Source organism: Lagenorhynchus albirostris, chromosome 13, assembly GCF_949774975.1.
Source record: "Lagenorhynchus albirostris chromosome 13, mLagAlb1.1, whole genome shotgun sequence".
In the NCBI taxonomy this organism is placed as follows: domain Eukaryota; kingdom Metazoa; phylum Chordata; class Mammalia; order Artiodactyla; family Delphinidae; genus Lagenorhynchus; species Lagenorhynchus albirostris.
In genome coordinates, this window is record NC_083107.1 from 30026922 (window position 1) to 30041485 (window position 14564).

Genomic DNA, 14564 nt, shown 5'->3' on the forward strand with positions numbered 1-14564 from the left:
GCTCACCCCATGAGCATTCTGGGCATCCCCGGGGTGTGTGTCTCCCATGTGCTGGTGGATAAGGTTAGGCAGTTTAACCCCCTACCTCCTACCCCCACCCCTAGGTATCTTTTCCCCTCCTCCAGCTCTGCAACCTTTGCCCCTGACACACCCCATGGAGCTATCAGTTCTGCTGGACATTACCACACCCATCAGGCACCCCGCCCCTGCTAGGAGTCACTGACATTTTGGCATGAGGTCAGCCAGTTCCACTATCAGAGCAGGGCTATGGGGCTTCTGGTGCCCCCACTGCCTTATAGAGCCATGGGCTTTGGCTCCACAGGTATGTCTAAATCACAGTTACCACCTTGGCTCAGAATTACCTCCTCCTTTCCACAGAGCAAAGTTTTTGTCTCTGGGTCAGCTCATTGTACCTATTTCCTTCTTCCTTTAGAAAGAGTTATTTCCCAACAGGCCTCCCAACCGCTCATGAAGATAGCTTCCCAAGGTTCTGCCCACCAGCGGGCCAGACAAGTGTGACCTTCATCACCTTCCGTCTCCAGCCTGGAGGCAAAAAATGTATGGGTATTTATCTATTTAAAATAATAGGTTATATAAGCAATACTGAATATAGCTTCATCATTAAAAAATCCAAGCAGTTCAGAAATACATAGAATAAAAAGGTAAAGCTCCTCTTCCACCCCTTCCCCTGTCTTAAAGCTTACACTACTGGTAGGTACTGGTTGGTTAACTATTTGGTGGAAATGTTCAGGCTTTTTGCTCTGCTTTTACACATGTGTATGGCTTGCATAATATTTGAAAAATTATCTCTTTTTTCCTCCCTGGATTTTCCCTTTTCCACTCTCACATTCATGGAGCTTATTTCATCTTGAACCAGCTCTCCAGATTAGAAAATGGAATCCACCTTCAGGTGTCTCTGGCTTTTGTGTATCAAAAGCTTACACACGTAGGGAAACTTCAGGATTTGCAGAATAGCTCATCGAAGGAAAAGGATCCTCTTGCACAGTCTGAATACTTTGACTAGAAACAAGATGGAAGAAGGATTTCACCCGAAGTGGCAAGACCCCCAACTCTTTGCAGCCTTCCCATCCCCCAGACTGGTTGGGGGCAGGAGACACGGGAGAAAGATCTGTGGTCTCTGGAGTCCCACCCTGCCTTCAAGCAGCTCACCTGGGCAGGCAGGAATAAGATCCCAGAGAGCGGTGGCCACATGGTGGGACCAAGCTGTAGGGATGCAGGTAGCCTGGTCCTAGATTCCTCGCTGCCCACAGTGGCACAGAGCAGCAGAGGCTGCTAGACCTGGCCTCAGCCACCTTCACAGCCCCTTCCTGTGTCCCATGTCTGGCACTTCTCAGGGTTCAGACACACCTAGAATTAAGTTGCCTGTTGGCAGGATGGAAACTTACCATAAACATTGAGTTGAGTTATAGAAACTAAAGTTTGGTTTCTTGCTCACCTGAATTTGTGAACTGAGATTTCTTCCTGTTGCTTGTACCATTCATATTTTGCCACTTGTGAAAAAGATTTCACAATGTATCTTAAAAATGTTTCCATAGAAGTAAATATAGATTTATTCTTTTTAAAAAACAATATTATTTTTTTAAAAATAAAGGCTCATAGTAGGAAATTCTAAAAATACTGAAGGAGAAAGCAGAAGTTCTCCAGTCATCCATTCCCATTCCCTAGGCATAATTACTGCTAACACCTTCTTGAGTGTTCTAGAAATCTCCTATGCAGATAAAGACATGTATTTATTTCTGTGTAGCTCTTTTTATATACAAATAATCTCAAACTACAGGTACTTATCTGCAACTCTTTTGATTCTTTTTTGTTTGTTTGTTTTTGTTTTTTTGTTTGTTTTTGCGGTACGCGGGCCTCTCACTGTTGTGGCCTCTCCCATTGCGCAACACAGGCTCCGGACGCCCAGGCTCAGCGGCCATGGCTCACGGGCCCAGCCGCTCCACGGCATGTGGGATCCTCCCGGACCGGGGCACGAACCCGTGTCCCCTGCATCGGCAGGCGGACTCTCAACCACTGCGCCACCAGGGAAGCCCTCTTTTGATTCTTTATTTAACAATTTGACCTTTATTGTTAAATAAATTCTATTATTTAAGTAGATATAATTTGACTTTATTTCTTTCAGTGATGCCCAGTATTCCATAGAATGGATGTACCACATGTGTTTAACCAGTTGATTGGCCTAAATTTCCAGATTTTTAGCTATTTCCAATTAAGGGCACAGTGAACATAATAATAGCTAGCATTTACTGATCACAGACATAGTTCTTAGTATATGGTAAGTCACATAACCCTTGTAACAGCCCAATGAGATATAGGCCCTCTTATTGCCCCTGCTTCACAAATAAAGGGACTAAGCCACAAAGAGGTCAGTAACTTTCCCGTGGTCACATATGTGGTAGTACTAGGTCTGGAATTTGAATCAGGCATCAGGTCCCAAGCCTAAACTTTAAATTAGTACACCACAGTCCCTGTGTATATGCTGTGTACCTGTGCTGAGATATCCATAGAATACATTTGTAGCAGTGCAGCTGCTGGGTCAAAATAAATGCATGTTAAACTTGAGTAGTGCTAAATGGTTAGGAGTTTATTTTATGAAGAGAGCAGCATGCTTCTTTTCGTAATCAAGTACAGAGCCCACCTGTTTCCTGAGAAGAGAAGGGCCCCACCTCTTGTGCCCAGAGACCTCACTAGGTAAGGGTGTTTTCTTTGCGGTGGCCAGGGCTTTAGCTCTGAATCCTATCTAGCCTTCTCCTCTCTGGGTTGGACTGCGCTCCCAGGAGTCTTGGTAACCATGCTTATGCCCTATTACTAAGGCCACAGCCACAAGCTGCCAGAGAATTCAGCCCCTGGACTCCTTTTCTTTCTGTACCCTGTTGGTCTCTCAAGGGCGAGGGTACTTAACAACTAGGAGACTGCCCAGATTCCAGTTTCCTATTCTATCTGCAAGAAGAGAAAATGGCAGCCACCTAGAGAAACAGTTGGCTACTCTTTACTTCCCCACCTGAAGCTCCTACATCTAACTGCAAGGGACATCAATGTGGAGCTTCTAGGCCTGGATCCACCCCGGACCTGCACAGAAGTGGGAGGTCAGAGTATGTGGCATGGCTTCTGCATGGCAGTGGAGACAATGGAATCAACCTGATCTAACAATTCTACTTAAAGACTATAACCTAAGGATAAAAATAAGGATGTGCACACAGTCAGAATTATATATTGGCCAGCACTGTCGGTAACCTAAAGAGGCAATAACAAGGGATTAGTTAAATGATGGTAGGTACACAGTGAAATACAAGAGATCCATTAGTTTACAGACAAAACTGTCTGCAACTTACCGCTATGTCAGTGGTTCTCAAACAGGGGTGATTTTGCCCCCATCTGCACCAGCATGGGATATTTAGCAACGTTTGGGGATGTTTTTGGTCATCGCAACTTGGTGAGGGGGTTCGGTGGGGTGTGCTGCTGGCATCTAGTGGATAGGGAGAGGCCAAGGATGCTGCTAAACATCCTACAATGAATGCACAGGACAGCTGCTCACAACGAAGAGTCATCCAGCCCAAAATGTCAGTAGTGTTGAGGTGAGAAATCCTGGGCCACAGGAGGGCAGACAGTGCCCAGCATGTGGCTGTCACCATGACACTCTCCGTTTTTGTTAACAGGGGCAAACACTTACGACTTATTCACCTGTAGCTTGCCACGTTTTAAGTGGTTTACACCCATTAACTCATTTAATCCTCACAACAAGTCTGTGAGGCAAGTTCCACTGTGATCATCCCATTTACAGATGAGGAACTGAGGCATAGGGCTGTAAAGTACTAGTTCAAGGTTCCCATGGTAGCAGTCTAAGCTTGGCCTCTCACAAGTGCTCATGGCAAGTGCTCCAGGACTTCTCTCCTCTCTCTGCTTCTTCCAGAACCTTGGGAGCACCAGGGGTTGTTTATATCTATACAAAGAGGAAAAAAAAAAAAGCAGTCAACTGGTCCTTCTCTTTGATTCTGACATTTCCAGTGGCTTTTGTATTTTTTTCTTCAGAGGGTTTAACTGAAATGAGTACTGAGGGCAGAGATTATGGACAACCATGAAAATTTACTTGTTGAGTTTACACGAAAAAATCCTCCTGTCACTCCTGCAGTGGTCTCTTAGGACTCTTTCAGCCTCTGGGCCTGCAGTCTGGGCAGCTTGGATAGTAGATTTGCTTAGACATGAGAGCAAACTTTATCATCCAGGAGGACAAGAAGGAGCTGGTGAGTCCGTTTTGGGACACCAGGGACACAGGGCTGTTCTGACTAGGCCCATAGTTTGGATGAAGTGGGTACTTCTCCATAGGAGGCCTCCAACAGATGGGAAGTTGTAAATGGGGTGAGGATGGCAGAAGAAGTGGGGAGGGATCTGTTGGATCAAAGCCAACTTTTCACCAGAGGAAATACTTATTAATTATAGGATGCCATAGGATTGACTTTGCCTCTGAGTGTGGGAGTAGTAAGCTGTGCTTTAAACAAACAGCCCCATCCCTCAGCAGTAATTAGCAGCAACAATAGGCATCTTCACAGGACCAGATTGACAGGTGGCTCAAAACACACAGCCTCAAGCCTGGCCTGGAACCAGGCTTGGATGCTACACCTGTGGAGCCCGTCAGTCCGTGCTTGGGCAGCCTAAGAGGCACCGGCACAGAAGTGACATACCCATTCTTGGGCCATTTGCTGGAAACTTGCTATGTACTAGGCACTGAGAGGAACACAAAAGAAATGTAAGACACAGACCATACCCACAGTCAAGAGAATCGAGGAGACAAGATTAAGTTTGAAAAGTTATAGTAGCACAGAAATATACATAACTGTCCCCCCATATCTGGGGATTGGTTCCAGGATCTTCCCCCCCCTTCACCCCGGAGATACCAAAATTCATGGATGTTCAAGTCTCCCGTATAGAATGGTGTAGTATTTGCATATAAGTTATGCACATCCTCCCATATACCGGTTTTTTTTTTTTGGCCACGCTACGAGGCTTGCAGGATCTTAGTTCTCCAACCAGGGATTGAACCCGGGCCATGGCAGTGAAAGTTCCGAGTCCTAACCATTGGACCACCAGGGAATTCCAGTATACTTTAAATCATCTCTAGAGTACTTATAATAGCTAATACAATGTAAAGGCTATTTAAATAGCTGTAAATACAGTGTAAATGCTATGTAAATAGTGGCTAGTGAGGGGGCAATTTCAAGTTTTGCTTTTTGGAACTTTATGGAATTTTTTTTTCTTGAATATTTTCAGTCCTTGGCTTGTTGAATTCACAGATAAGGAGGGCCAACTGTATATTACATATAAGGGATGTGGACCCTCAGAGCCAAATGGGAATTCTGGACCAGGTGACGGAAGGGAGAGAGGTCTGTATCACACTGGCATGTTTCTTGTAAAAGAAGTAGGAAACACAAAGAAGAATAAAGAAGAAAATGAATCATATTAACACTTGTCAGAGATATACGTTGTTACTATTTTGGTTACATCCTTTAAGATCTTTTTTCTGTGCACATATATGGGTATAAACACACACATTTCATTACATAAATGGGTTCATATGCTCATGTGGTACATACTGCTCTTTGTCTTGCTTTTTATACTTAGCGATAAGTTGTGGACAGTTTTCCTTGTCAGTAAACTAAAGGTCTCTTGTATTTCACTGTGTACCTACCATGATTTAACTAATCCCTTGTTATTGCCCCTTTACATTACTGACAGTGGTGGCCGATATATATAATACCGACACTGTGCACATCCTATTTTTATGCTTAGGTTATAGTCTTTAAGTAGAATCAAAGAATATGCGCACTTTCGGCAGTTTTGGTACATATTGCCCAATTGCTTTTCAGAAAGGATATATCAACTTAGGCTCTCCAGTCCTATGAGAGTGTCTCTTTCACTACATCCTTCCCAATACTAGGTATTATTATTATTTTTAACTGCAAATTTGATAAGCAAAATAGTGTTTCGTTGTTACTGCTTTATTTTTCTTTATTATTATTATTTTATCACTTGGACTTTTATTTTTTTATAGGCCAATTAGTCATTGGTAATTCTCTTGACAAATTGTTTGATTATGTACTTAGTTTTCAATTGGAATAGTCTTTTTTCGTTTTATTTGTGCAGTATTTTATTATTATTATTTAGTGTAGTTTATTCTTTTTGTCTTACTGATTGATAAGGGTACTTGATGAATATTCAGTCTATTAACTCTTTGTCTTTTTTATATTACAAATATTTTATCCTAGATTGTCATTTGCCATTTAGTTTTGTTCACTATTTAAGCATTTGTAAAAGTGAAATGTCCATGCAATCGAGGTAGTCTGTCTAGGCTTTCCGAACGACTGGGCTGGAGTGGCCATGACTGGGAGCAGGGAGGCCCATTGGTGGCCCCTGCACTGGTACCAAGGTGGCAAGACGAGGCCCACAGTCAGGGCCAGGCTGGAGAGGATGGAGCTGTGCAGTTCAAGACAGAGTAGAGGTGATCAAGATGTGGTGATCTTGAGTGGGGGAGTGAAGAAGGAGGGAGAGGAGTCTGGGGTGACTCACAGGGTGCTGACCTGTATGGCAGAGTGAGCAGGTGGAGGAAGAACCAGAATCGGGAATACAGGAAGAAAGGGGCTAGGGGTCCGGCGCAGAGACTGTTGTAATTCCTCTAGGGATTGTTGTTGGAGCCTCCTGGTAGAGAGCCCTCTTTGGTGTTTGAATCTGTAGGCCTGGCCTTGCTTCCGTCTCTGTGTCAAGCTCGGAGAGGCTTTCTCTGCTACAGAATTATAGATTTAAATAAATTCTCTTTTAATACTTTGTTTCATCTGTTTTTTTAGGATTTTTTTTTTTTTTTTTTTTTTTTGCAAACCAACACTGTTTTATTGTCAACAGAACCTGCCTGGGGAAGTAGGGGGCCCACTCTGCCCCCAGAGGGGCTATGGACCTTGGTTGTCTGGGGCCCATGGGAGAGATGGGTCTGTGCAGTGAGAACAGCTCTGGCCACCACTGGCACCTGGGTGGTCAGAGACAGGGTCTGGGGGGCCAGCAGGGGGCATGGGAGCCCCCGGGGAGCTGGATCTTGGCTCCCCCTGGCTCATCTGCAGGAGGCCAGTGAGGGCTATCAGCTCAGGCCCACTGAGCCAGGCGGTGGAGCAGCCAGAGGATGGGATGGGGAGGACCCAGGGGGACATTACTGGGGGTGGGAGCAGCAGTTTCAGAGAGCCCATCACCTGCTGAGGGGCCTGAGACAGGTGCAGGGGAGCATGCTGCCCACAGGGCAGCAGAGGGTCAGAAAGAAAGACGTCTTCACAGCGTGTCACTGGGAACCCTGCATCCCTGGGTGCCTGCTCTCCACTCTGATGTCCTGCTAGATGGGCCTGAGGCCTCTGCCTGATGCTGCCTTGTACAGAGGCCAGAATGAGGGATGGCATGAGGTCCAGCCTGAGAAGGAGGTGCCTGACCCACAGCTGGGTCCCCACACCAGCCGAGGTCCCGCTTGCGCCTCATAGTTGGGGTCCCAGGATGCCAGCAGGGTCATCTTTGACGGGGCCACCTCCCAGGTCGTCTGTGGGGAGTGGGGAACTGGGGCTCCTGGGGACCACTTGGCAGCCAGGCCTGGGGGCGGCCAAGGCAGCAGCTGCTCTTTCCGGTCCAGGAAGGCCTTCGGGACCAGGGCTGAAGGCTGTCCTGTGGGGTGTTCTTGGTTCCCCCAGGGCTTCCTCTCCAGAGTCCCAGGCCTGGCACCTGCTCTTCACCGGCACCCCACCGCCGAGAGGTCCAGGGCAACATGCCACATCCAGGGGGAAGGCAGGGCAGGGCCTTGCACCGCCCGGCCCGCCTGCCAGGCCCCTCCCGGCTCCCACTCGGGCCCAGCTTCCCTCAGCGGCCCGTGCTGGCCTGTGCGCCCCTGCGAGCCCAGGTTGCGGCCCACCTCACAGGCTTTACATTTAAATGTGGATGGAATTTGTCATATTTTGGTGATTGTGAGTTAAAGATTTAACTTTTTTTCCCCTAAGTGACTAATGATTAAAACATCTATCCTTGCTCTTGTGATCTGAAATAACACCTGTGTCTTACAATATATTTCCATGTATATACCTGAGTCTGCTCTAGAATTCTCTGGTGTGTTCCACTGAATTGTCTGCTCCTGCACCAGCGCCGTTCTGATCACATTTTCTTTAAATATATCTAATAGGTGCTAGGGTAAGGTGTACTTCACACTTTTTTTCCTCAGAATTTCCTTTGTTCTTTTAGGATGGACTGCAAAATCATTGTAAGCCCTGCTCCCTTGGACTGCACAGTGGGAGCTGGAAACACGGGTGACCCCATTGGGACCCTTTGTATTCATAAGCACCAAATATACCAGGAACTGGGTTTGGTGAGCCTGGACTTTCTTCTTGATACAGAAATCACATGGGGCCTCTTTAGGAAGAAGCCCCTCACTGCCATTGACTTGGGGCATCGCCCAGTCACTGGCCCAAAGACAGTCCTGTGGACCCTCAGAGCCCCTATGTCCTTGCTGCTGTGGCTGTTACAGCACCCAGCCATATGCTCCCCACTGTAACCAAGCCAGCCTATACTGGGGTTTTATTCTCCATCTTGCAGGCAATCCTGTCTCTAGCCTGTGCCCTCAGTGTGCTCTCCAAGCCTTGTGTCCTCTAATGATTTTCTGTAGGTTAGCTCTGAGGATCTTTTCTTTTCTTTTTTTTTTTTTTCCAATATTTATTTATTTGGCTGCCCAGGGTCTTAGTTGTGGCACACAACTTCATTGTGGCGTGCAGGATCTTTAGTTGCAGCCTGCAACTAAAGTTGCAGCATGCATGCGGGATCTAGTTCCCTGACCAGGGATCGAACCCGGGCCCCCTGCATTGGGAGCGTGGAGTCTTAACCGCTGGAACACCAGGGAAGTCCCTGGGGATCTTTTCTTAATCTGTTCTTAAATGTGTTTCTTCTAGAGAATTCATAATTGGCAGCATTGTGATGGCTTCTTCCTAGTTTCTTCTGTGCATGTAAGTTTTTCCCTATTTCTCATTTGCTAGGCTTTCTCTTATTTAAGTGACTTTTTCAGGGTCTTTTTTATTGAGGAGTCATGAACATACCATAAAGTCACAAATCCTAAGCATACATCTCAGTGAGTTTTTATATATGTGTACACTGTGGATCCACCACCCTGATCAAGATAGGTGTTTTAGAGTTAAGAAGCTGGGTAGAGAGGGAAGAGAGGGAAGAGGTTGGGTAGAGAGGGAAGTCATGAGTGTGTCCCCAAGTTGCCATCTTTTTCTAGAACTGCCTTTAAAGAGTGTTAAGGAGGGAGCCACATATCAAGTCTATACGGTATGTGGAGAGCAGAATGGTTAGGAGTGATGGGTCATGTTTTGGTCCTCCCCCTTCCTAGCCATGGGACTTTTGTGCCTCAGTTTCAACAGTTGTAAAATGGGAGTAGATGATAGCTCTTACCTCACAAGGTTGTCATGAAGATTACACAAGGAAGTACATGTAAGTGCACAAAAAATGTTAATTGTTTTTGTTGTTATTAATAATGAGGAGGAGGAGGCAGTAGTTCTTAATGAAGGGCACACATCAGAATCACCTGGGGCACTTTTGCAAAATATACATTCTCAACCTGGCCAGATGTACTGAGTCAGAATCTAGATTTTAAACACCTCCCCAAGTCATCGTGTTGCTTATCTTGGTTAAGAACCACTGGGCTGGAGGTGGCCATGACAGGCTGCAGGAAGATCAGTGGGTGGCCCCTGCGCTAGTGAGGGCTGGAGGATTGAGCTGTGCAGATTCAAGGCAGAGTGGAGAGGTGGCCAAGATGATGACCTTGGGTGGGGAGCAAGGAGGGAGGGGGAGGAGTCTGGGGTGACTCACGGGGTGCTGACCTGAATGGCGGCTTGAGTAGGTGGAGGATGAGCCAGAATTGAGACTATCGGAAGCGGGAGTGGGCAGTGGGCCAGAGATTGTTATAATTGTCCTTGGGACTATTGAGTGGAGGCTTCTGGTGGAAGCACCAAGTTAGTATTTGGATCTGTAAGCCTGAGCCTTTGGTGATTTTCAGGGAGTCATCACTGTGAAGGAGGTAGATAAGCCACGGGTCTAGTCGTAGAGTGAGTGTAGAAGGCAGGAGAGGGCCAAGTTCACAAGCATCCACCTCTGGGAAGGCCTGCGTCCACTACTTCCTCCCTCCTTAGAGAAGCACTTATTTCTCATTATTAATAGCCCCCTTGCTGAGGACTGTTGGGGAATAAAATCAGTCTTCTCACTTGAAGATGAATAATAACTATGGGTCACTTCCTTTCCTCACAGGTCTCAAGGGTTTCCACATCTGCAGACGGAAGAGCTTAATCCTCCATCAGTATCCTCCGACAGCACATTCAGTTGGGGGCAGTGTCTTATCTTCCAATGTCCGTTCACCCTCATGCTTCACACATACTCTGCCACTGATGGTTTCTTAGACTCTGGCTTTCTTCAGGCCCTTGATATCAACCAGTTACCCTTTGGTAAGAGATTAAGCCATTCCACTACTCTCCCAGAGGCATTTGCATTTAGAACTACAGGTATAATAGAAATAATGGAAGATGTTGCATTCCTGAGGGAAGGCGATCCTGGAATGAATTATTCATTTGCTCATTCTAGAACGTCCCATCCTTCTGCCCTGCCACCCCCTCTCTCTATTCCTGCTCGTGCCTTGGTAAACCCTACTTCCTCCAAGAAGACTTCCCCGACTCCTGTCCCTTCCAGGTGAGGCCAGTTTTAGGGCTCTGAACAGATTCCATTTGGCTTCCCAGTTGAGGGTGGAGGTGGCAGGGATGGATCTCAGGAAGATGTAGCTGCAGGATGGGTGTGCATTAGGTCTCTGCATTTCAAACTTCCAGTGAAAAATATATCTTATGTCCCAACTACCGCACACACCTACATACAGATATATAAAACTGAAACAAAAATTTTGTAAAAATAACACTCACTACGTGTGATGCATTTGGATATTTTCTGTTCTATTTATTTTTTAAAGGAAAATGCTGGTTATAACCCATTGAACTGATTTCACAGCCCAGTAATGGGTCACAACCCACAGGGTGAAAAATGCAGAGTGAGATCATTACTGCTCAGAACAACTCTGAACACAGCCAAGGGGCCCTGTGCCGATGTTGCCCTTTGGGTGCCTCGAAGAGCTTGCAGATGATGGCACTGGCAGCGGTGTGGTCCACCTGGTGGTGCTCTGCTTTCTCCGTGGAGTCTCCTTTCAGGGCCCCAGTTGGTTGTGCCATGAAGTGGCCACAGATGCTTTCTCCGTGCTGTGGAAGGAGGTTGAAGTCTATAAAGCACTCCATACACCCCTCAGAAAGATGCTGGCTCAGTGTGAAGTGTCACAAGGCTGTATACCTCATCCCATTTGATGAGGCTCCTCATGGAGACAAAGCTTCCAGGCCCCGTGGGGCTCACTGGTGCTGCTCACCTGGGAGGGCTAATGGATAACAAATAGAATAAAAGCAAAACAGGGAGCTCTTGCCTGCAGCGTAACAGTGACAGAAACATCTTCCTGGTTAGAGGATGGATGATAAATATACGTAAGGAACATTCCAGGGGGCAGTGAGTCTTGAGCCCCATCTCCCTTTGGAACTGGAAGTTACTGAAAACTGAACCCACAGAAATAGCTACCTCAAAACCCCTGCATTTATCCCTCTGAGATCCTCAAAGCCTGTTGACATTTACTTAGTACACTTTTCTAAGAAAAGTGGCTATCTGATGTCTCAACCCACTGCAGAAGAAAATTGCCTGGAAGGGTGGTGGTAGGTCTTTTCCAGAGAGAGACATGTAGATAACAGGAAAGTAAAAGCCATGGGGAAGGATAGAGAAACAGTAAGAAGGGGACACAATCATGTTATTATCTAGTTCCTTAGGGAATGTTCCTAATGACCACTTATGTGGGGAAAGGACATTTTTTAAAGCATTAGAGAGCAGTGGACCACATTTTAGCAAGATTTCACTTTAAAGTGGTTGGGCATTGAAGTTTCACTTTTCAGGAAAAGTATTCATGAGAACCTCAGTGATTCTGCATAAATTAGGTGCTGTTGAACTGCCCCTGATTAGGACTAGTCATGGGTTTGAGGCATGCTGTAATCTCAGGTTCACGGGCAAGTCCTCCCCACGCAGCCCTAGTCAGCCTCATAGCCTGAAACCCCTCCATTACTGTTACTGTTGGGTTCCGTTGTTCACCTGTGTGAATTTGTGAATAAATTCTTTCCAATCTGAAAGCTTCTTGATAGTGGCTTCCGGATATTCTGAAGGTAGATGTAGAGAGAGAACTCTGATCTGGACCCCACCTGAGGATGGGGTGGCCTAAATGACCAGAGAGCAGGACAAAACCACTGGGATTTGGACTGTGGTGAGCTTTTAGGGAGGAGTGGGGGGCAGGCTTGGAAGCCAAGTTCCACCCTTTTCACTGCTTTCACTACTTGAGGACAGCCCACTCACTGAGACAGAGCCAGGCCTCTGTTTCTTCCATAGCCTGTCCCCTCGCGGCTCACTGGCCACCTGATCCCCAGATCTGCTTCTGTGAGTTACCCTGAGTGACTGCAGGGGTGCTCCAATAAGTAAGGGGACCTCAAAGAAAAGCCAGCTGTTTCTGAGACAAAGATCATTTATTCCATATCGTCTGAGAAAGCAACCTTTAAGTAGAAGGCAGTGGAGTTGGTGGTGTGTCACACCACCAGGAGGTTTCTGTCTTAACAGTAGATTGCTACATAGTGTGCGTGCATAATACATTACAATTCTAGTACTGATATTTCCAAATGCCCTGTGACTACAAAACGATGAAATTTCTCCCCGGGGGAGAATGACAACAATAAACTAAAGTAACAATACCAAAAGTCTCTGAAAAGATCTCAGAGGTTTGCGGGACTCCGGTGGTGGCGCAGTGGTTAAGAATCCGCCTGCCAGTGCAGGAGACATGGGTTTGGGCCCTGGTCTGGGAAGATCCCACATTCCACGGAGCAAGTAGGCTCGTGTGCCACAACTACTGAGCCTGTGCTCTATAGCCCATGAGCCACAACTACTGAGCCTGTGCGCCTAGAGCCCGTGCTCCTCAAGAAGAGAAGCCACCGCAATGAGAAGCCAGTGCACCGCAACGAAGAGTAGCCCCCGCTTGCCACAGCTAGAGAAAACCCGTGCGCAGCAACGAAGACCCGATGCATCCAAAAATAAAAATAAGTTAATTAAAAAAAAAAGATTTCAGGGGCTTTGGCCAGAAATGAATTGGGGCTTGGTGTGGTGGTTCTGAGAAGCTGCCTAATGGAATTCTTTTTTTTTTTGGTAGGAATATAATGTGAAGGGTAGAGAAAAACCACTCGAGCTTAAGCACTCTAACTAGTGGAAATTAGATTCTGATGATGAAATCAGAAATGATTTTAACAGGGAGAAGAAAGGGCATCAGCAAAAGAAGACCAACGAGCTTAGATTTTCAATGAACCTACTGTTTTCTCACATGTACACGGGCTACCTGGTGTGTGATACACCCATGTCAGAACGTCCAGAAGGAGCAAAGTCCAGAATTAGAAGAGATTGTAAAGGAATCCCAACCAGCACAAAGGTTGCTTGTCTGCTTCCTTATTGAAGTCAAGAGGAGGAACAAGGCAGACAGGCCTTCTGCTGGGGGGAAGCACAGACTATTCATGTCAGAGAGAAAAAAAGGGGGCCCAATTCCCATTTGCTTCCAACTCTGCCTCCCTTGAGAATAGCCCCCAAACTGAGGAGAAAAAGTAACATCATATGGAATGAAATGAGGCTCCCGACGGTAGAGGAGATGTTAGTGGAACCCTCTTCCCGGGGGCAAAGACCACTGTCACATTTCCCATCTAGGCTGACTGGCGTCCCTGAATCAGTGCTTCCAGGGAGAGGCGGCCTAACTAGAGACAGATCCATTTATTAGTCCTAGATTTCAACATAGATAAGGAAACTGAAACCTGTCCTTTTCAGCAATTTTTAACATTTAAATCAATAAAGACCCACTAGGTAGGCTTCTCTAAGCTAAAGATGACGTAGCTCTGGGAGGGACAAGTAAATGGCTTTGGGGTGACAAAGTCAGGATTTGAAAGTCTTATCAGGGTGGAAAAAGAGGAAATTTTATAAGGGAAAATTTAATATATTTGGGTTCAACAAATTTAATCATCCAAGTGCGTAATGGGGGTGCCTGAGATGGGCTTGTGGAGGGGCCTTGAAGGGGCTGGTTTTCCACAGGCTCCTTGTGGACCAGGAGTGTGGGGCTCAAGAGAGCCCAGGCACACACCGGAGGTGCCAACCCAGAACAAAGGAGGGGGTGCAGCCCATTTCCACTCCCTGCTCCTTAGGACACGTGGATGTCCAGTGTGGAGTGCAGGCTTCTGGAGACTAACAAAGAAGGAAACATTCAGGGCAGGTCATCAGGTTGGAGAGGGTCTGGGGACAGAGCAGTGGGTGATGTGGCAAGGACCATCAGCTTTGGGAAGAGAGGTGAGTCCAAATACCCGAAGAGTCTCCTGAGAGTGAAAGGGGAAAATTCTGTA

At 46.6% G+C, this 14564-nt stretch overlaps 1 protein-coding gene across 1 annotated transcript; it reads right to left on the reverse strand.

Moving 5' to 3' along the window:
* Positions 1 to 6923: 6923 nt before the first annotated feature.
* LOC132531736 (histone deacetylase complex subunit SAP25-like) lies at positions 6924 to 7809 on the reverse strand. Its single transcript, XM_060169760.1, is given in 3 exon segments — positions 6924 to 7390; positions 7393 to 7671; positions 7674 to 7809. Coding segments are annotated over 3 exon segments (849 nt in total). The 3' UTR covers positions 6924 to 6956.
* Between the last annotated feature and the right edge of the window lie 6755 nt (positions 7810 to 14564).